General features: G+C 48.7%; 1 protein-coding gene across 2 annotated transcripts in view; it reads left to right on the top strand.

Moving 5' to 3' along the window:
- Positions 1-21,331, top strand: part of SCARF2 (scavenger receptor class F member 2) — a 74,768-nt gene that overhangs the window by 33,105 nt on the left and 20,332 nt on the right. Inside the window, exons 1-7 of one of the 2 annotated variants that reach the window (XM_081966883.1) lie at positions 1,588-1,818; positions 3,722-4,307; positions 8,253-8,772; positions 9,710-9,928; positions 10,746-10,874; positions 20,062-20,165; positions 20,843-20,960. In XM_081966883.1, coding sequence (XP_081823009.1) covers positions 4,076-4,307; positions 8,253-8,772; positions 9,710-9,928; positions 10,746-10,874; positions 20,062-20,165; positions 20,843-20,960 — 1,322 coding nt within the window. In that variant the 5' untranslated portion in view covers positions 1,588-1,818; positions 3,722-4,075. Of the gene's footprint in view, positions 1-1,587; positions 1,819-3,721; positions 4,308-8,252; positions 8,773-9,709; positions 9,929-10,745; positions 10,875-20,061; positions 20,166-20,842; positions 20,961-21,331 lie in introns of those variants that run through there. The other variant, XM_081966882.1, reaches the window with a different exon arrangement.

Here is a 21,331-nt window from a genome sequence, read left to right as displayed (position 1 = left end):
CAGCAAAATCACTTTCCTGCTGTCTGTGGTGCGTCAAGCCAAAACCTTGAGGTTTTAAATGAATACACCATCCTCATATTTGTATTTTTATAATCCACCTTGTCTTTCAAACGAGATCACTCAAATAGGATGCCAGCAGTGTGTGGCAGCAGCCAAAAAAGCGAATGCAATCCTTGCTTGTATAAACAGAGGCACAGAATCAAAATCACGTGAAGTATTAATGCTGCTTTATAAAACCTTAATAAGACCGCACATGGAGTGCTGCATCCAGTTTTGGTCACCGCATTATAAAAAAAGATGTTGAGACTTTGGGTAAAGTGCAGAGAAGAGCAACGAAGATGATTAAAGGCCTGGAGACAAAAACCTATGAAGAACAGTTGCAGGAATTGAGCAGGGCCGGTCTAGAGAAAAAAAGGACTAGGGGTGACCTAATAGCAGTCTTCTAATATTTGCCACAAAGAAGAATGGGTCGGTCAACCTATTTTCCAAAGCACCAGAGGGCAGGACAAGAAACAATGGGTGGAAACTAATCAAGGAGAGAAGCAACCTGGAATGAAGGAGAAACTTCCTAACAGGGAGGACAATTAGCCAGTGGAAGAAGAAGTTGCCTTCAGAAGTTATGGGTGCTTCCACTGGAGGTTTTTTAAGAAGAGACTGGATAGTTATTATCTGAAATAGGGTCACCTGCTTGAGAAGGGGGCTGGACTTGAAGGTCCCTTCCAGCACATTCTATTCTATCTCTGTCCTCTTATCATCTTTGTTGCTCTTTTCTGCAACTAACTTAACTTCCTAACAGTGGGGGCAATTAGCCAGTGGAACAGCTTACTTCCAGAAGTTGTGGCTGCTTCATCACTGGAGGTTTTTAAGAAGAGACTGGACAGCCACTTGTCTGAAATGATATATAGGGACTCTTGCTTGAGCAGGGGGCTGGACTAGAAGACCTCCAAGGTCCCTTCCTGCTCTATTCAGATTGATTGATCTCATTGGGGTGGGGGACTAATATCCATTTGTCCAAGGGTTGTGAGGAGCTCCAGCAGGACTGAGAGCAAACTCTATGGCTTGGTGTGGCCCCGGTTGATTCCGGAGTCAGTGCGTGCGGTGTGTCCCTTGAAGCTTTCCTCCGAAGCCTCTGGGTGGGGGTGTGCCATCCCTCCCCCATCCTGTTTGCCTGTCCTTGGAAAAGCTGGATAATAACCAACTAATCTTCCCCAAAGTCCACCACAGGTGCACTAACCGCTTCCCTAACTCCTACTTTGCATGCGCCCTTGTGCCCTGGACTGACAGAGGTCGCCCACCATGTGCCAGGGAGCTGCTCTCTCCACTCATTAATGGGGTAAGTATGCCACCTTCCCTCTGGCGGGCATTGTGCCATCCCTTCCCTCTAGCGGGCATTCTTTCCCCTCCTCCCTTTTCCTCTCTGCTCCAGCTAACACAGCCTCTACTTCTACTTCAGTGCCTCCCTTCCCATCCTTTTGAGGGGCGTTGGGGATATTTCCCTTTGCTGCTCCCCTTGCAGGAGGGGCTGTTTGGGGGAGCCAGGTTGTGATCTGGCATTTCTCCCTTGAGGGCAACGGGCTGAATTGGCGACCTAGGGAAAGGTGAGGCTTTCGGAGGCTCCTGGGAGAAGTTGGTCACCTTCACTGCTCCACCACTTGCAATCTGCAAGTAAAAGCTTTGTAGGATCTGGAAAAGTGGGGAGGTGGGTTTGATGTTTCACTGCAGAACTTCGGTTTGCAGTCAGGGATGGAGGCTGTCTAAAGCAGCGGTCTCCGACCCTCACCACTTTAAGCCTGGAGGACTTCAACTCCCAAAGTTAAAGTGCGCCAAGCTTAAAGCAGCCAAGGTTGGAGGCCTCTGTCTAGGAAAACCACTCTATTGTCATTCAAGCTGGCTGGGGAATTCTGGGAGTTAAAGTCCGCCAGTCTTAAAGTGGCCAAGATTGAAGGCCCCTGGTCTAGGAAAACCACTCTATTGTCACACAAGCTGGCTGGGAAATTCTGGGAGTTAAAAGTCCTCCAGGTTTAAGTGGCCAAGGTTGGAGGCCCCTGGTCTAGGAAAACCACTCTATTGTCAGGCAAGCTGGCTGGGGAATTCTGGGAGTTGAAGTCCTCCAGGCTTAAAGTGGCCAAGGTTGGAGGCCCCTGGTCTAGGAAAACCACTCTATTGTCACGCAAGCTGGCTGGGAAATTCTGGGAGCTGAAGTCCGCCAAACTTAAAGTGGCCAAGGTTGGAGGCCCCTGGTCTAGGAAAACCACTCTATTGTCAGGCAAGCTGGCTGGGGAATTCTGGGAGTTGAAGTCCTCCAGGCTTAAAGTGGCCAAGGTTGGAGGCCCCTGGTCTAGGAAAACCACTCTATTGTCAGGCAAGCTGGCTGGGGAATTCTGGGAGTTGAAGTCCTCCAGGCTTAAAGTGGCCAAGGTTGGAGGCCCCTGGTCTAAACGGTTTTACGGTCATTTTGCAGAGAATTTGGAGGCCTTTGTGGTAAATTAAACATCTTTCTACAAGAGAAAAATATCACTGGTAGTCCTTGACTTATGACCACAATTGGAAAGGACGTCCAGGCAGTGGTTAAGTGAGTTACAGCTGATTTTGCAATCCTTTTCGTTAGGCGAATCATTGCAATTGTTAAGTGAACCGCACAGTCGTTAAAGAAATCCGGCTTCTCTCACAAACCTAGCTGGAAAGTCAATATCTAAAGTTCATTAAGCCAGCTGGAAAAGTCACATACTGACAATCGCTTGACCTGGGGACTCTGCAACCGTCTCGTAAATACATGCCAGTTGCTGAATGTCCCAAAATTGGATTGAGTAACCCCTGAGATGCTCCAGTAATTGCAAATGTAAGGACCGGTCGTAAGTCACTTTTTTCAGCATCGTTGTAACTTCGAACAGGTTGCTAATCGAATGCTCTAAGTCGAGGACTTACCGTACAGGTCATCCTCGACTTACAACAGCTCTCTTAGTGACCGTTCAAATTTGCAACGACACTCAAGAAAGTGACTGATGACTGTTTTTCGCACTTGCAACCGAACCAATGCAGCATCCCGTGGTCACGCAATCAAATTTCGGACTCTTGGCAACTGACTCATACTTATGACCATTGCAGCGTCTCCAGGGGTCTCGTGATCCCCTTTTGCGACCTTCTGACCAGCAAAGTCAGTGCGGAAAACCAGATTAATTTAGCAACCGTGTTACTAACTTAACAAGCACTTAACATTCGCTTATCAACAGGGGCAAGGGAGGTCGCAAAGCTCCCCTTTGCAAATTTCTCACTTAGCAATGTACATTTCGGGCTCCATTGTGGCCGTAAGTCGAGGACCACAGAATAGTTTCCCCGGTCGAAAACAGAAAAGAAAGTACTAAATATACAAGTATATATTCAAGAGCCAGACTGATAAGTCGAATAAATAATAATAATAAAATATGTAAAGGAAGAGGGGAAAAAAACATAGTTAGGATAGACTAGCGAAGGTAAGGGAATATAAGAAATGATACTAAATTATATTCGGGTTTGCGGAAATACCATCCCAAGGAAACACAAACTGGGATTTGAAAGAGACACCTCTAACAACAGGAAAAGAAAGGGAGAGAGGAGGAGAGGAGGAGAGAACGAGAGGAAGAGGAGGGAAGGAATAAAGAGGTAAGGAGAGGAGGGTGGAAGGGAGAGAAAGAGAAGGAGAGAGGATAGGAAGGGGAAGAGGAAGAGTAGGAGTAGGGGAGAGTTAAGGGAAGAAGGAAGAGGGAAGGAGAGGAGGAAGGAAGAAAGTAGAGAATTGAGGGAGGGAGAAAAGAAAGGAAAAATAAGGTGGTGTTACAACAGGCGGAAGGAATGGTAAATAAAACAACCCAAACTGTATATTATAACCTATTAAATGAAATAATAAATGTATAAGAATGACAAGTGTAAAGAAGAATACATGCATTGTAAGAATGTATACTTAAAATGGTATGTAAGAGAATAAAAAACAAAAAACGTTTATTTAAAAAAAAGAGAGAATAGTTTCCCCAGAAAGGATCAAGCGGCCAGTGGAAGCAGAGAAGAATTCCTGGTATAAATCACGGGGAACTAAACCCAGATGGGGAAATTCCCATTTGTGTTCCTCCTGGTTGATTTCTCTCCACAGCCAAACCTCCAAGTGTGGGGAGGGGAGGGGAGGGGGGAGAAGTCCCCGGAGCCCCCTCACCTTCTCTTCTCTCCCCCTGCAGCCGTCTGCGAGGGCAACTTCACCTGTACCAACAACGAGGTCTGCGTGAGGCCCAACGAGTGCCGCTGTCGCCATGGCTATTTTGGGGCCAACTGCGAAACCAGTAAGCGTGGGAGCATCCTGCAAACTGGGGAGGGGCAGTGGGAGGGGCAGTGGGAGGGGGGAGGAAACACCTGCATGCCTCCCCCAGGGAAAGAAGGCCATCATCAGGGGCCAGAACCTCCTGTCCCATCCAGGTCAGAGTTCCCACCCCTTCAGCGTCCAGAAAGTTGCGGGTTTGAGAATTCCCAGATGTCCAGCAGAGAAAATAAATTGGGGGGGGGGGATAATCGTCATCATTATTTCAATTTTAATATCTCGTCTTTTTAACGTTGCTTTTGGGTGCTGCTTGTGGGTTTCCCAGGGGCTAGGAATCCAGCCCCATCCCAGGACCCTCACTTGGGGGCTTCAGGCCAGTCACCAGCATCCCACCTTTCTGGATTGCTGCGAAGGAAACTTTGGATGTGACCCCCACCCCCACCCTCCCCGATGTGCCACTTCTGTCAGCGTTCCAAATACCATCCATAATTAAATCAGAGTCCAAGGCATAGCTTTCATCAAAGTTCCAATTTAACAAGAGAGATATGCTGGTACAATCTGTGGAAACCCGAATCAGAAAGCTTCTATTCTCAGAGGAAAGGCAAGGAGAAAGGAAAGGATTTTATTAACCAATGAAGCAGGATGGTTTTAGGGCAGACTCGGCCACTTTTAAGATTTGTGGACTTCAACTTCCAGAATTCCCCAGCCAGTCGTGGTGACGGAGGAATTCTGGGAGTTGAAGTCCACAAGTCTTCAACCTGCCAAGTGTAGAAAGTTAGCGCCACTCTTCTCCTAGAACAGTGTTGGCGAACCTTTTCGGCACCAAGGGCCGAAATGGGAGCTTGCGCGTGGGGGAGCGCCGCCGGAAGCTGCTCTTCCGGTTTCCGGCATTCCCGTGTACGCCAAGACCACCTGGCCAGAACTGGCGTGCCCGGAGAGATGGCTCTACGTGCCACTTTCAGCATGCCTGCCATAGGATCAGCATTGCAATACTAGAAAAATGAAATATTTTGAGAAATATTTAAAAACGCAGAATATTATATTTCCCTGGATAGGAAATGGAGAAACATGCTCTTGGGAAGCAGCCCCCACCTTCCTGAAGAGCCCATGGCAGATGTCAGCACTTAAGCGATAAAGAGATAGATAGCTCTATTCATAAGTAAATTCCTTGTAGCAAGGTCTGAAGAAAGGTAGGATTAGGACTCAGCCACAGTAGGAATTGCCCAACAAGCCCCTTCATTGCATCAGCAGACCAAATTTCAACCAAACGTAGCTCAGGCAAACTCCTAGGATTTGTACATGGCCCCCTGGGAGTCTGACAACAGCAAATAGAATACATGTCCTTGCACAGGAACAGGAAGCTCAAGTGCAAAAGAAGGTATTAAATCCCCCCCCCCTACCCTCAGCTCCATGGGTTCAGCTGCACCAGAGAATCATGTGTTTGGTGGTTCTGCTTCCTCATTCAACCCTCTTTCCAATCCGCTTCCATATTTCCAGTGTCTTTCTCCTGGCTTGGAACTGAACCAGATGGATATTTCTCCCAGCACAAGTTTGGAGTGCAAAGAAGATTGACTGATAATTTCATTTTGTTGACTCTGAGGGCAAGTGGGAACTCCAGTCCAATTTACGTTCCCAGTTTAAATTTATGAAATAGAGATTTAATAAATAAATAAATAAATTTACTAGCTGCATTTCAAGGCTGACTCAGCCCCGGAGGGCCCCTCCCATCTGTGATTTAAATCTTGTGTTTCGATTTAATCAAGAACCCGAGGGACTGAACGATAATAAAAATGTCAAACCCCCAAACTGAAATTTTAAAAAACACGTAAATTGAAAGCGGTACAGAAATTAAGTAAGCATTAAGCGCAGCAGTTAGAGAGCAGTTACTGCAGGCTGCTTCTGCTGACTGCCGGCTGCCTGCAATTTGGCATTTGGAATCTCACCAGGCTCAAGGTTGACTCCGCCTTCCATCCTTCCGAGGTGGGTCAAATGAGGACCCAGATTGTTGGGGGCAAGAGGCTGACTCTGTAAACTGCTTAGAGAGGGCTGGTAGTGGCATATAAGTGTAAGGGCTATTGCTATTGCCTTCCCTTCCTTCCATAATTCTGCCCACTGCCAGGAGTTCGATCTTGACTGGCTCAAGGTTGACTTAGCCTTCCATCCTTCCGAGGTGGGTCAAATGAGGACCCAGATTGTTGGGGGCAAGAGGCTGACTCTGTAAACTGCTTAGAGAGGGCTGGTAGTGGCATATAAGTGTAAGGGCTATTGCTATTGCCTTCCCTTCCTTCCATAATTCTGCCCACTGCCAGGAGTTCGATCTTGACTGGCTCAAGGTTGACTTAGCCTTCCATCCTTCCGAGGTGGGTCAAATGAGGAGCCAGATTGTTGGGGGAAAGAGGCTGACTCTTATCAATTACTTAGCGCTGTAAAGCACTATGAAGTGGTATATAAGTCTATTGCTATTGCTCTTCCTTTTCTCCTCCCTCCTTCCCTCCCTTCCTTCCATAACATTGCCCACTGCCAGCAGTTCAATTCTCACTGGCACAAGGTTAACTCAGCCTTCCCTCCTTCCGAGGTGGGTCAAATGAGGAGCCAGATTATTGGGGGCAAGAGGCTGACCCTGTAAACCGCTTAGAGAGGTTGGTAAAAGCATTGGGAAGCAGTATGTCTGAAAGCTATTGCTGTTCTTCCTTCCTTCCTTTCCTTCCTTTCCTTCCTTTCCTTCCTTTCCTTCCTTCCTTCCTTTCTTTCCTTTCCTTCCTTCCTTCCTTCCTTCCTTCCTTCCTTCCTTCCTTCCTTCCTTCCTTCCTTCCTTCTTTCCTTTCCTTCCTTCCTTTCCTTTCCTTCCTTCCTTCTTTTCCTTCCTTCCTTCCTTCCTTCCTTTCCTTTCCTTTGCTTTCCTTTCCTTTCCTTCCTTCCTTCCTTCCTTCCTTCCTTGATGCACAAATTGTTAGAATGCAGTATTGCAGGCTAATTCTGCCAACTGCTAGCAGTTTGATTCTCACCAGGCTCAAGGTTGACTCAGCCTTCTGTTCTTCCAAGGTGGGTAAAACCCAGATTGTTGGGGGCAATATGCTGACTCTGCAAACCGCTTAAAGAGGGCTGTAAACAGTGGTGGGTTTCAAATTTTTTTAGAACCTCTTCTGTAGGTGTGGCCTGCTTTGTGGGAGTGGCTTGCTGGCCATGTGACTGGGTGGGCGTGGCCAACTTGTAAAATGTGGTGAAACTCACTTAACAACGCTCTTGCTTAGCAACCAAAATGTTGGCTCAGAAACTCTGGCATTTGAAGCATGCAAGTCTTAAAGCTGTCAAGTTACAAGACCCTTGCACCCCTAACACTTTAGAAAAAAAAACCCCAGGGGTGTTCAAACTTGACAGCTTTAAGACTTGTGGACTTCAACTCCCAGAATTCCTCCTCCAGTCATGTTGGCTCAGGAACTCTGGCATTGAAGTGTGCAAGTCTTAAAGCTGTCAAGTTACAAGACCCTTGCACCCCTAACCCTTTAGGAAAAAAACCTCCAGGGGTGTTCAAACTTGGCAGCTTTAAGACTTGTGGACTTCAACTCCCAGAATTCCTCCTCCAGTCATGTTGGCTCAGGAACTCTGGCATTAAAGCACGCAAGTCTTAAAGCTGTCAAGTTACAAGAGCCTTGCACCCCTAATCCTTTAGAAAAAAAAACCCAGTGGTGTTCAAACTTGACAGCTTTAAGACTTGTGGACTTCAACTCCCAGAATTCCTCCTCTCGCTCTTCATCTTGATGATGTACGCACGGGTGGGGGGAGGGAGCTGGAACCAGTTCTAAACGGCACTGTAGATTTGTGGAACCTCTTCTATAGAAGAGCTTAGAACTGGCAGGAACCCATTCCTGGCTGTAAAGCATCGCGAAGAGGTATATAAATCTAGGTATTATTGCTATTATGGGAAGCGAGACTCTCCAGGGGGCTGACCTGCTCCTGCCGTCCCCTGCAGAGTGTCCCCGTCTCTTTTGGGGCCCGGATTGCAAGGAGCTATGCAGCTGCTACCCCAACGGGCAGTGTGAGGACGTGACTGGCCAATGCACCTGCAACGCCAACCGCTGGGGCTCGCGGTGCGAGAACGTCTGCCTGTGCAAGCACGGCAAGTGTGACCAGAAGACGGGCAAGTGCTCCTGCGAGCCGAACTGGTGGGGCCCCCAGTGTGCCAGCGCCTGCTACTGCAGCCTCAACTCGCAGTGCAACCAGAAGACGGGCCTCTGCCTCTGCCAGCCGGGCTGGTGGGGGCGCAACTGCAACAACCAGTGTGCCTGCAGCACCTCGCCCTGCGAGCAATTCACAGGCCGCTGCCAGTGCCGCAGCCCCACCTTTGGTCCCCGTTGCGACCGTTACTGCCAGTGTCACATGGGGAAGTGCAACCAGGTGGACGGGACCTGCACCTGCGAGCCAGGCTACCGGGGCAAGTTCTGCCGTGAGGCCTGTCCGGCCGGCTTCTACGGACAAGGCTGCAGGCGACGGTAAGCAGGGGCCTCTTTGGGGTCTCCCACCCACAGAGATTCGGAGAGGGAGGGCACATCTGCAACGCTCAGCCCATGCCCGGCCCCTTCGTGCCTTTTCTCACAACAGCTCAGGGCAGCGTTTCTCAACCATGGCACGTTGAAGAGGAGCAGGCTTCAACTCCCAGAATTGTCCGTCTGGCCATGCTTGCCAAGGTTGAGAAATGGCATCCCGGACCGCCCAGCTGACCCGCACCTGATCTTCCCAGAAAGTTTGGGCAAGAAGCAATCTCTTTATCATCACAGCTCAGCTCTACTAATTCTTCTTGTGCCATGTCCGTCTTCGGACATTGGCGAACACGTTGGCGATCCTATTTTTATCAACAGCCGCACGAAAAAGTGCCGCTGAGTTTTGTCCAAACTGCTCCCTTGGATTTTGAAGCCACAATGTTCTTCTTCTACCTGGACCTCCTTTGCCTTCAATCTTCCCCTGGAGGATTAAGGGAAGGATGCTGTATTTTTCCAGGTGTCACATCCCACGTCCAAAATATTTCACTTTTTAATGGTTTTGATCATTTCCCTTGGCTTTCCTAGGCGGCTTATCCCTTCCTCATTTCTGACTTTGTCAACCCAGCTGATACGTTAACAGCCGCCTGTCAATCCACATAAATCAGCCCTACTGCAAGAAAAATGTTCCTCCTCTTCCTCATCAGCCACCTCCAGACCTGGGGTCTGTTGACTTTCCATCTGAGGGCTGACAGACAGCCCAGTCTCTGCCTTTGTCTCTCTCTCTGACAGCTCCATTCCCTCATCCCCCTGGGAGCTCCCAGGTTGCCTTAATGCTGACCCTCACTCCCACGCCCCCTTCTCCTCCTCTGATTCGGCCACTGGAGGGGCAGACTGCAGACAAACTGCCCGGCCTCATGGCTTTCACATACTCTCTGCTCCATCACCACAGGTGCGGTCAGTGCAAGGAGCTGCAGCCGTGTACAATTGTGGATGGCCGTTGCCTGGCCTGCGAAGCCGGTTGGAATGGCACCAAGTGTGACCAGATCTGCTCCCCGGGCTTTTATGGAGAGGGCTGTGAGCAGATGTGCCCTCCCTGTAAGGATGGCCACACCTGCAACCATATCAACGGGAAGTGTTCTCACTGCAATCCAGGCTGGATCGGAGACAGGTGAGTAGCTGATGGTCCCTGGGTGCCAAATATTGTCCTTGATCGTATCCTGCCTCTGATGTGTTGGTGTACCTTCCCTTTGCAGCCCTCAGGGTGACCAGGCCTAAGAATTCATCATGCACGTGTAGGAAATGCTCAACATATGTCTGTTTTGGGTTCTAGATTACCCCTTCAAGGGATCGCTCAGCCTTTATTTGATCCCAGATTAATTCATTGCTGCTGCTTCAGAACCTGCTACTCTTAGCCCAAATTGCCACATTGACGCCTTCCATCTTCTTAGAATTAGAATTAGAAAAGAGCTGGAAGGGAACTTGGAGGTCTTCTAGCCCAGCCCCACTACTCAAGCATGAATGATGGGAAGCTAGCTTCCAATGATCTTCTCGGCTGTCCTCACCACTCTCTGTAGGGACTTTCTATCTGAGGCGCTGCGTCCACCAAACCAAAGAGGGATGCGGTTTGTTGTTAAAACATTCTCAGTTGCGCCTCTGTAAAAAATGTTTGGGACAGAAGGAGAAAAATGTGCTCTTCTCATCCAATGCAGGAAATGCAGGTGCAGGTTTGCATGCTTCACTAAGGATGGTGTGTGGAGACAACAGTTCAGATTGCAGTTATCTTCACCCCTAGATCCTTACCACTGTTGATCACCTCTGCAACTGCATCCTTGATACTGAGTGGAGTATGGTTGTGCCAGCTCTTTCTAAAACCTACAATGCCCTGGGCTCCTGCAGCCAGCACCCCAAAGTCAACCACTGAACCCCCAGGTAGACGATGCCCTGTCTCCACTACCCTGTGTTTGTCTTGCTGCCCTTTTCTCCAGGTGCGAGACCAAATGCCGCAATGGGACGTATGGCGAGAACTGTGCCTTCGTCTGCAACAGCTGTTTTAACGGGGAGTGCCACTTTGAGACCGGGAGGTGCCTCTGCCAGGCCGGGTTCCACGGGACATTGTAAGTGACCCCTCACGGGGGAAGACTCAATCCCCCACCCCACCCACCACTGTATGCCTCTGGGCAAGGCTGGGCTTAGCCAAGGAAGCGGAAAGGCATCTGAGGTCTTGCCTGCTGAAGCAAAGCAAAATGGAATATGCGCTTTTCTTAAGTCTGAACAACGTATGTTTCTGACTTGTAGCAGGTTCCTCTTCTATTTAGGACGAGGTGACTTGCGTTCTTTAAGCAAATCAACAAACAAGCCCTGTTTCCTGTTGGGGTCTCCTTGCTAATGGGACACTTAGATCCGTGTTGACAGCCGTGTTTCTCAACTTCAGCTTCAAGCTTCAACTCCCAGAATTTCCCAGCCAGCCAGGCTGGGGAATAAATCTAATACAGATAGTCCTCGACTTAGGACAATTTGGGGAGGGCAAAAAATGGTTCAACGGCCCAACCGGAAGTTTGGAAACGAACTTCCGTTTGGCCCGTTGGGCCCTTTTTTCGCCTTCCCCAGGCTCTGGAGGCTTTACTGAACCCTGGGAGGGTGAAAAGCGCCTCCCCCAGCCCTCCGGAAGGCCAAAAATCAGTGCGCACCAGAGCTGGCATGCTGGTAAATATGGCTCCGCTTGCCACCCGTAGCATGCGTGACATTGGTTCGCCATCAGGGCCCTGCAATGTAGTGAGCTCTGTGTTTTAGTGGGTTAATCCTATGATGTCCTGAAGGGTCCTGTCTTAATCCCTTCACCCTGGAGCTGAAGGTCTTTTGTTTTGTAGATAGGATGGCCCAGTCCTTCTCAATGGTCAGCAAATATCTGCTGAGTCTACTTTCTGTCTTTTTAAGAGCACGGTTCCTTATTTCTTATTTAGGGAAATATAATATTCTGCCTTTTTAATATTTCTTCTTGGAGAGGGATAGGTGCTAACTTTCTGTAATAATAAAGCCCAATTTCTTAATCTCAGCAGCTTTTATTTATATGGATTTCTGCTCCCAGAATTCCCCAGCCAGCCTGCTTCCATGGGTTCTAGATTAATAGCTGCTTCTTTTAATCCAGACTCAGAAATGGTCAGTCCCTATGCAGGCTCCCAGAACCTCTTTTGACCAAGATCCTGATTGGGTTTGTAGGCCATGAAATACTTTAAAGGAGCAAGAAGATGTGCGTCTCAGCCCTGCCAAGGTTTAATGCACCCTTCTCACTTCTGTTGGAAGAAATGTCCTTCTGGGTTCAGCTCCAAGTGGGGGAAAAGACACTGGAAACATGGAGGCTGCTTGGAAAGATGGTTTAATGGTGGACAGGATCCCACGGCTTGAGCTCCTGAACAGAAAAGGGGGATCAGATGCTTCCAGATGTTGGGTGAAGAAGAAAAAGAGAGTTCCTGGGTTTTTTATACTCTCTTGGGCCCCATCTCTCTGTTTCCTGTTCCTGTGTAAGAAATGTATTCTGATTGGTTATCAGACTCCCAGGGGTGGGGGTGGGGGGGTCTTAGCTAACTTTTTAGGTTGCGTGTCTTTTGAGTCCCAAGCTTGGTTGAGTTCCCAGATGCCATGTGGTGAGTTTCTGTAGAAGGCTAATCCTACCTTTGTTATGTAGACTAGCTCAGGCTTTTTTAATGGCCCATTGACAAAGGTGGGGGCTATTAAGATGAGTGTGCTTCCTGCCTAAAAACACGTTTCTCCATTTCTGATGCAGGGAAATATAATATTCTGCCTTTTCAATATTTCCCCATTTTACTAGAAGAAAAAAACAACAACTGATTTCTTCAGTTTCTAGTTAAGGACAAAGAATGGAAAGGATCTTAAATTTTTTCCCCCTCCCCAAAGAAAAATGTATGATCCTACCCACTCTCAAAAAAGTAGCTTTTTAAAAAAATACCAAAAGAGCATCTTCTGGCCAGCAGAAAGTTGTCTCCCTATGGTTGAACGGAGAAGCACAAGATCTTCGTTTCCTGCCTTCCACGGTTCTTTAAATTTAGCAGAAAAAGGACATCCTGGCCACTTTGTTGTGTTTAGTCATGGCATGCTTATTCAAGACAAAGCTTGCTGTGTTTTCGGCAAAGAAAACTGACTTCTCCCTCCGAGTAAAGGGGGGGAATCTTTCTACCCACCGTTTCTTTTTCTATTATATATGTAAAACAGAATTCTTGCTAGCTTGGGATTCTCTTTGTCTTTTTTTCTCCAGCATCTGCTTTCCCAACCTGGGGCACTCATCAGTGTGTTGGGATTAAAATTCACATCATTCCCAGATGGACTGCAGGATGCTAATCAGCTCCAGACAGTTGGCACTAACCTTCTCTAAGGCATTGTTTCTCAACTTTGGCAATTTTGAGTTGGGTGGGCTTCGACTCTCAGAATTGCCCTGATTGGACAATTCTGAGAGTCAAAGTCCACCCAACTTTAACAGATTTAACAGAGTTGAAAGGGACTTTGTAGGTCATCTAGTCCAACCCCCCCACTCAAGCAGGAGATCCTATCTACACCATTTCTGACCGATGGCAGTCCAGTCTCTTCTTGAAAACCTCCAGGGATCAAGCTCCCACAACTTCCAAAGGCAACTTCTGTTCCATGTGTTGATGGTTCTCACTGTCAGGAAATTCCTCCTTATTTCCAGGTTGAATCTCTCCTTGGTCAGTTTCCATCCATTATTCCTTGTCTGGCCTTCAGGGCCTTTGGAGAATAGCTTCCCCTCCTTCCTCCTCTCTGTGGCAGCCCCTCAAATATTGGAAGGCTGCTCTCCTGTCTCCCCTGGTCCTTCTCTTTACTAGACTAGACATGCCCAGTTCCTGCAACCGTTCTTCATGTTTTAGTCTCCAGGGCTTTGATAATCTTAGATAGATTCAGATTAACAGAGTTGGAAGGGACCTTGTAGGACATCTAGTCCAACCCTCTTTCCCAACCAGGAGACCCTACACCATTTGTTGGGTCTCCTACAAATGGCAATCCAATCTCTTCTTGAAAGCCTCCAGGGATGAAGCTCCCACAACTTCTGAAGGCAACTTCTGTTCCATGGGTTGATTGTTCTCACTGTCAGGAGATTTCTCCTTATTTCTAGGTTGAATCTCTCCTTGGTCAGTTTCCATCCATTATTCCTTGTCTGGCCTTCAGGTGCTTTGGAAAATAGCTTGATCCCCTCCTCTCTGTGGCAGCCCCTCAAATATTGGAAGATGCTATCGTTTCTCCCCTGGTCTTTCTCTTCAATAGACCAGCCAGGCCCAGTTCCTGCAACCTTAAATTGCCAATTTAGGGAAACACCATCCTGAAGAAAAGTGATTGTGCAAGTATAAAAAATCACATCTGCACAATGAAATCACAAGCTTCAGGATAGTCCAATGGGGATCTCAAGGGTAACTGGCTCCAGGATCCATGAAGAAGACAAGAAGCAGCTTCTGAATTTAGTTCAGAGATGGGTCCCCGCAGCCCCAAAACCTCTTTGTAGTTCTTGAAGCCATCTTGGCCCACAATTGCTGAAAATGTGTCAGTTCCTGTGGTTGAAAGAATGGTAGACTCGATATCTCTGTTCCCTATAAAACAGCAAAACAATCCTAGATATTGTTACCAGATTAGAGGATATGAAAATTATCCTTTCATTGGCCCTTGGGCATCATTAATCATCTATAATCAAACCCCAAAGCTGGAATATTTTCCAAATACGTCTCGTCCTTTCTCCCTCCTTCCTTCCTTCCTGCTTTTTCTTTCATCCTTTTTCGGTTTCCTTCCTTCCGCTTGCACAGCTTCTGCTGAGTTCCAGGCACCTCTGCGTAACACATCTGGCACATTTGTAAACGAGGTTGGGCGGCAGGGAGGAAGAGAGAGAGAGAGAGACATCTGGATTTTCTTCCTTGGGAATTCAGGTGTTGTGGCATGCGTCCCCCTACATTGCTCTGGTCAAAGGATGAAAGGACTTTGACGCAGATGGAAAGGAAGCCCTGGGACATGCTAAAAATAGGTTTGGTGGGGAATTTCTCCTTTTGGCCCCTGGTAGACGCGGGTGGTCTTCCCACTCAGTTGGGAGGGTTTGCCTGGATTTGTTGATGACATCAGAAAAGCTGAAGGTTGGCTTAGCCCAGGGGTGTCCAAACGTGGCAACTTTAAGACTTGTGGACTTCAACTCCCAGAATTCCTCCTCCAGTCATGTTGGCTCAGGAACTCTGGCATTAAAGCACGCAAGTCTTAAAGCTGTCAAGTTACAAGACCCTTGCACCCCTAACCCTTTAGAAAAAAAAACCCAGTGGTGTTCAAACTTGACAGCTTTAAGACTTGTGGACTTCAACTCCCAGAATTCCTCCTCCAGTCATGTTGGCTCAGGAACTCTGGCATTTGAATCACGCAAGTCTTAAAGCTGTCAAGTTACAAGACCCTTGCACCCCTAACCCTTTAGAAAAAAAAACCCAGTGGTGTTCAAACTTGACAGCTTTAAGACTTGTGGACTTCAACTCCCAGAATTCCTCCTCCAGTCATGTTGGCTCAGGAACTCTGGCATTAAAGCACGCAAGTCTTAAAGCTGTCAAGTTACAAGACGCATTTCTCCGTCTTGGCAACGTGAACGTGGTTGGGGAATTCTGGGAGTTGAAGTCCACAAGTCTTAAAGTTGCCAAGTTTGGACACCCCTGGCTTAGCCAGAGTTTCTCCATCTTGGCAGCTTTAAGATGGGTGGACTTCAACTCCCAGAATTCCCCAGCCACGTTCAAGTTTGCCAAGACTGAGAAATGCTGGTTTTAGGATTCTAGGCTACCCATCATCAATCACAATGAACATTTGGGGTGGGTGGGGTTGAGTTAAATAGTGCTCCAGCCAGGAGTCGTGCGATGGCCTAGAGGTGGAGCTGTCGCCTCACAATCAGGTGGCTGTGAGTTCGATCCTAGGTAGAAGCAGATATTTCTCTCTCTCGGCATGATGAGAATATATATGTGCTGAACAAAACTCCACATTGGCGACAGGAAGGGCATCCAGCCATTAAAATACCCTCTAGCTCCATTCAGTTGCCCAGACTCCATCCCGCAAGGGATTATGGGGTTGTGAAATGGAGATGATGAAGGAGTGTTTTGCCCCTCCCCCCCCCAAGATGATTTTCATAGCCCATCGCAGGTTGGCAATGTGAGTCTGCTTGGTGCCAGGGGGCCTACAGCACCCTCTGAGCCGGTTTGCAGGACATGGCATCCAAATACGCTCTTTGAAAAAAAAATGCTGAGCCTTTAAGAACTTGTTGTTCTTGCCTGAAAGCATCAACCTGCAAAAATATTAAAATGCAAAATTCTGCAGAACTGCAAGCTCTCCAAAGGGTCTTCCAATTGAAAACAGCAGGGCAGGCAGGAAATGCGTTCCTTTGTGAGCCGGCCAGCTTGCAGCTGCTGTGAGGAGCCAGGAAACCTCTGGGCCAAACCAGCACATGGCCCTGAGGAAGGCAGGATCCGAGCCAAGGAAAAAGCTCCGGAGGTCCAAGAGGCATCAGCATTCCTGGGAGAATTGGATGGCCAAAAGGCGGCCTTTGCAGGCCAAGCCTCTTCCCCTGGCTGCTCTTTGAAGGTGAGCCCCCTCCAGCCAGTCTGGACCAGGGCTCCTTTCTACAGGGTTAGCTCACTCGGCTGGTGGGAGGAGGAACGGATTTCCAGAGGGAAAAAATTGCAGACTACAGGAACCATTTGCACCACTCAGGTGACCCTGAGGACACAGAGAAACCTCCAAGTGGCCTCAACGACCCTCCAAAAGGATGCAAATGACCAGCTGTCTGCAAGTGGTATAAATCCTTCCATTCTCCACCATCCGGTCAGAGCTGAAGAAGCTTCTTGGATGAGAAGTGAAACGTCTTCCAAGAAAAAAAAACCAGAAAATCCATTTGCCTCTGGAAAAAGCACCTTTGGGATAACGATGACCTGGATGACGGAGAATCTCTATCAACTTTGCAGACTGCTTCAAAACCAAAGGTGCTTTTTCAGGAGGCGACTTCCTCGTTTTTTCTTCTGAAGACATTTTGCTTCTCATCCAAGAAGCTTCTTAGCCATACAATTTGGGGTGAACCCCCTTCAAATGGTGTGGGAGCATGAAAAGATTTCCAGAGGGGGGAAAAATGGCAGACCACAGGAACCATTTTCACCACTCAGGTGACCCTGAGGACACAAATAAGCCTCCAGGTGGCCTCAACGACCCTCTAAAAGGATGCAAAGGACCAGCTGTCTGCAAGGAGGATCAATCCTTCCCTTCCCCACCATCCAGTCAGAGCTGAAGAAGCTCCTTGGATGAGAAGCGAAACGTCTTCAAAAGAAAAACAAGAAAGTCCAGTTGCCTCCTGTAAAAGCACCTTTGGGACAACCGTGGCCTGGAGGACTAAGAATCTACAGACTTTTAGCCATACAATTTGGGATAAACCCCCTTGGAATGGTGGGGAAGTAGGAACGGATCTCCAGAAAGAAAGAAAAAAACTGCAGACTACAGGAACCATTTTGCCCCCCTAAGGTGACCCTGAGGACCAATGGTGGGTTCCTACCGGTTTGGACCAGTTCGGACGGACCAGTAGTGGTTCGGTGGCTTGGCTCACTGGAACCAGCAGCAACCCAGACCTGCTACGCCCCCTTCTCCCTACAGAACAGCCCCCAAACCAGTTCTCCCGTAGGTGCCGCCATCTTGTTTTTGGCTTCTGCGCATGTACAGAAGCATTTTTACAGTATTGGGCATGTGCATGCAGGGCGCATTAAGTGCACATGCTGCATGACCACGACAGAACCGGCAGCGGCGGCTGCCAGAACCTGAGGTTGCAGATAAACCTCAAGTGGCATCAACGACACTGTAAAACAGGAGCGTCAAACGGGATTTATTTGAGGGGCAAATCAGCATTGTAGTTATCCCCCGTGAGCCGGCGGGGTTGCGGATGGGGGGGATCGGGGACGGATGCCTCCTGCAGCACCCTGCCGGCCAAAACAGGGTGCAGGGTGTCCGCACCCCCCCCCACACACAATTCTTTTTTACCCTGCCTGGCCTTCTGCAGCACTCTGCCAGCCGTTTCCAGCCCTTTTCTGGCTGGCAGGGTGCTGCAGGAGGCCAGGCAGGGTGGAAACGAGGCACAAGGCAGACCCATGGCAGATCTGACACTAGCAGGGTTCGTAAATTGGGCACATCTGCCCTAGTGGAGAAGGGAACCATAAGCAAAGATGACCCTCCTCTTATAGGTCAGAGGAGCACGACTTTCCTGGGCTCAAAGGCCACATCTCTTTCCTTTAAAAAAAAAAAAAAAGCTGCCCATTTGGGAGGAAAAATGCCTGCTCTGAGTCTGTTCCCCCATTTTTCACTTGAATAGAACCCAAATGGGGGAAATCATCCCACTTTTAAGAATGGCTGTTGAGTCGGGGAATTACTTACGTTGGCTCTTGAAAAAAACCAGCTAAGCCACAGGGTTTAGGATTTAAAAGACATTTAAAAGTGAAGGGGGTATTTTTAGCCTTGTAGGTCATTCGTTCGGCTCCTTCCGCTTCTCCAAACCTCCCAGGGTTGCCCAAAAGCCCCCCCCTCCCCCAGGGGGGGTGGGCTGGGGAAGTTAGATAACCCCAGGGAGGTGTGGCTGCATCCTGCATTTGGTTGACCCACTGGACTCAAGGCAAACCATGGAGGAAGTGCTTGCTGGACGCACAATTTCGATGGAGACTTAAAAAGAGCTCAGGGCCAGGAATATCCAAGAGAAGGGTCATAAAAATCAAGGTAGAGGCCATGATTATGACTGAAGCCCCCTCCCCTTTTCAACATCCATGAGAAGTGAGGCTTGTTGCAGCTGCCAGATGGATTATTATTATTTTTACATCCCGAGGATGCCTGTGCTCAGGGTTTGGCATGGAGCCAGGCATTTTTGTGGTTGGGGGCTGCCTCATTTTTTCCAGCCTCCCCCAATGGGGAGGTACAGCAAAGGCACTGAACAGGCAGGGCCCCAAATGTTGGTTCTCCTTTGTTTTTTTTGGAGGGGGGGTGTACGACAAGCTTTCTGGGGTCTCACACATCTATTCTGGTGCTTATTTAAAATACATTTTAAAAACTTGAACCAGCAAATTTTAGCAATGCAATCTTTATTTATTCAAAATATGTATATAACTACCCATCTTAAATTAACTCTGGGTGGCTTGCAACCCATAAAATAGCGTAAAGGCAATGGTAGAAAAACCCATAAAAATAAAGATACAATCCAGAGACTTACATTCCCTCTAAGGCAAAGAAACAGATGTGCAAGATAAAACGTCTCGTGGGCACCAGCTGGATTGGCCACAATAAAGAGAAACATGTCCATAATCCACTTTACAGCTCCCAACATTTATTTAACCTCACTATGAAGTAAATTTGGGCAGCTAGAGAATGAGAAGTTACATGTTATTTGGGGGGCTGCCACAGAGATGAGGGAGTCAACCTGTTTTCCAAAGCACCTGAAGGCCAGACAAGGAAGAATGGATGGAAACTGAAACTTTTCTGACCGTAAGAACAATCAATTGATGGAACAGAAGTTGCCTTCAGAAGCTGTGGGAGCTTCATCATTGGAGGCTTTCAAGAAGAGACTGGACTGCCATCTGTCAGAAATGGTGTAGGGTCTCCTGCTTGGGCAGAGGGTTGGACTAGATGACCTACAAGGCCCCTTCCAACTGTTAATCTGAATATCTGAATAAGGCTCGTTTAAAAGGGGGCAGAGTAGTATAGGATTCAGTGTGTAATGGAAATCCATGGAGCTGTGCAGCGAGTTGCACCATCGCATGGAGTTGTGAGAAGGTTTCATTTGAAATCCCAAAGGTTCTTTTTTCAAGAAGCAACTGGACATTCCTGGTTTTTCTTTGAAGACGTTTCGTTTCTCATCCAAGGAGCTTCTTCAGATCTTCTCCTCGTTCTCTTGCACGAGAAGCGGAACGTCTTCTGAGAAAAACGAAGAAAGTCTCTTGAAAAAGCACCTTTGGGGACAACCATGACCTGGAAGGACCGGGATTCTCCGTAGACGATTCATTTGAAGCGGAGGAGAAATGCACAATATTTCTATTCAGGCATCCACCAAAGGCGTCTACAAGTTGTTCTGTAGCTCCTGAGCATCATGTTGGAGACCCTGCCATCGGTCGCGCAACTGTTAAATGTGGCATTATCCCACTGCCCTTTCCAGTAGGGCTTCTCTGAGTAATTTAAGTGGAAGATTGTGGTGAGCTCCAGGTCTGCCTTTGGAGGAGGGGAATCGACCTCTTTTGCCCCCTCTTCTTTCGCCAGCTGCAACCTGACCTGCCCGACTGGCCACTATGGCGCAAACTGCACTGAGCTGTGTAACTGCCATGACGACACCTGCAACCCCTTCAACGGCATGTGCCACATGGGTAAGTCCCTGGCCAACCATCCCACAACGCTTCTTGCCCCAGCTGGGTGGGGGAGGTGCAAAGTGTGCCCCCCCCCCCCCAAGGTTAAAAAGGCAGCCACAACAGCCTCCTCACTTTGTGGCAGCCGCCATATTGCCATTTTTTTCAACACACTCTCAGGGGTTGGGATTCAGCCGTTTCGGACCGGTTTGGGCGAATTGGATGCTAATTTTACATCTGGTTTGTCAAACCAGTACTTGGAAGGACTGGCTGGCCCTGCCCACCCCACCCTGCCCCTCCCAGGAGGTTCCACGCGGCCCATTTTGGATGCCAAGTAAGTGCAGGGTCCGCACAGAGGCTCTCGGAGGACGAAAAACGGGCCTCCCGGAAGTCTGGAAACAAGCCAGTTTCTGGCCTCCAGAGGGCCTCCAAAGGCCAGGGGAGGCCGTTTTCACCCTCCCGGAGGCTCGAGTAAACCCTCCAGAGTCTGGGGAGGGTGAAAAACCCTTTCCCCCCCCCCCCCGTGGTGCAGGGGGTAGGCCACGCCCCCCCAGCAGGGCAGAGAACCGGTTGCTAAACATTTTCAATCCCACCCCTGCACACTCTGCAATCACAACACATACACACACACATCCCACCTTGCAAGGACAGGTGTGGTTTCCTCTGCCCACTGACTCTTGCCAACCTCTTTTCCCCAGAGGCCAATCAGCGGATGGGACTCATTGGTGCCGGAGTCCTCCTGACGTTTCTGCTCTGCCTCCTCCTCTCGCTGTTGTCCTGCTGTTGCATTTGTCGGAAAAAGGATCAGGCGCGGGAGTGAGTACCCACAGGGGATGGGTGGGGGGCTTGGGCAGGGGAGAGTGAGTGGGAGGAGGGAAGCTGCAGAGAACCAGTCTTCCAGAAAACAACCCCTGCCCGGAAGGGATGCCAAGGACAGGGGAGGAAGGACGCGCCAGGAGGCACTTCGATCTGGCCAGCTTCCTTCAGCTGCCCAATTTCCTGAGAACAGTTACTGGTATTCCTTGACTTACGGCCACGATTTCTGCTGCTAAGCAAAACAGTTAAGTGACTTTTGCTCTAGTTTACAACCGTCCCTGCCACGGTTGTTAAGTGAATCCCTGCAGTGGTTAAATTAGTAACACCTTCGTTAAGTCCATCTGGCTTCTCCACTGACCTTGTTAGGAGAA

This window comes from Natrix helvetica (genome assembly GCF_964273705.1).
Source record: "Natrix helvetica genome assembly, chromosome: 14".
NCBI lineage: Eukaryota > Metazoa > Chordata > Lepidosauria > Squamata > Natricidae > Natrix > Natrix helvetica.
The sequence above is the reverse complement of the archived record's forward strand: the minus strand, read 5'-3'. Positions and strand labels throughout refer to the sequence as shown.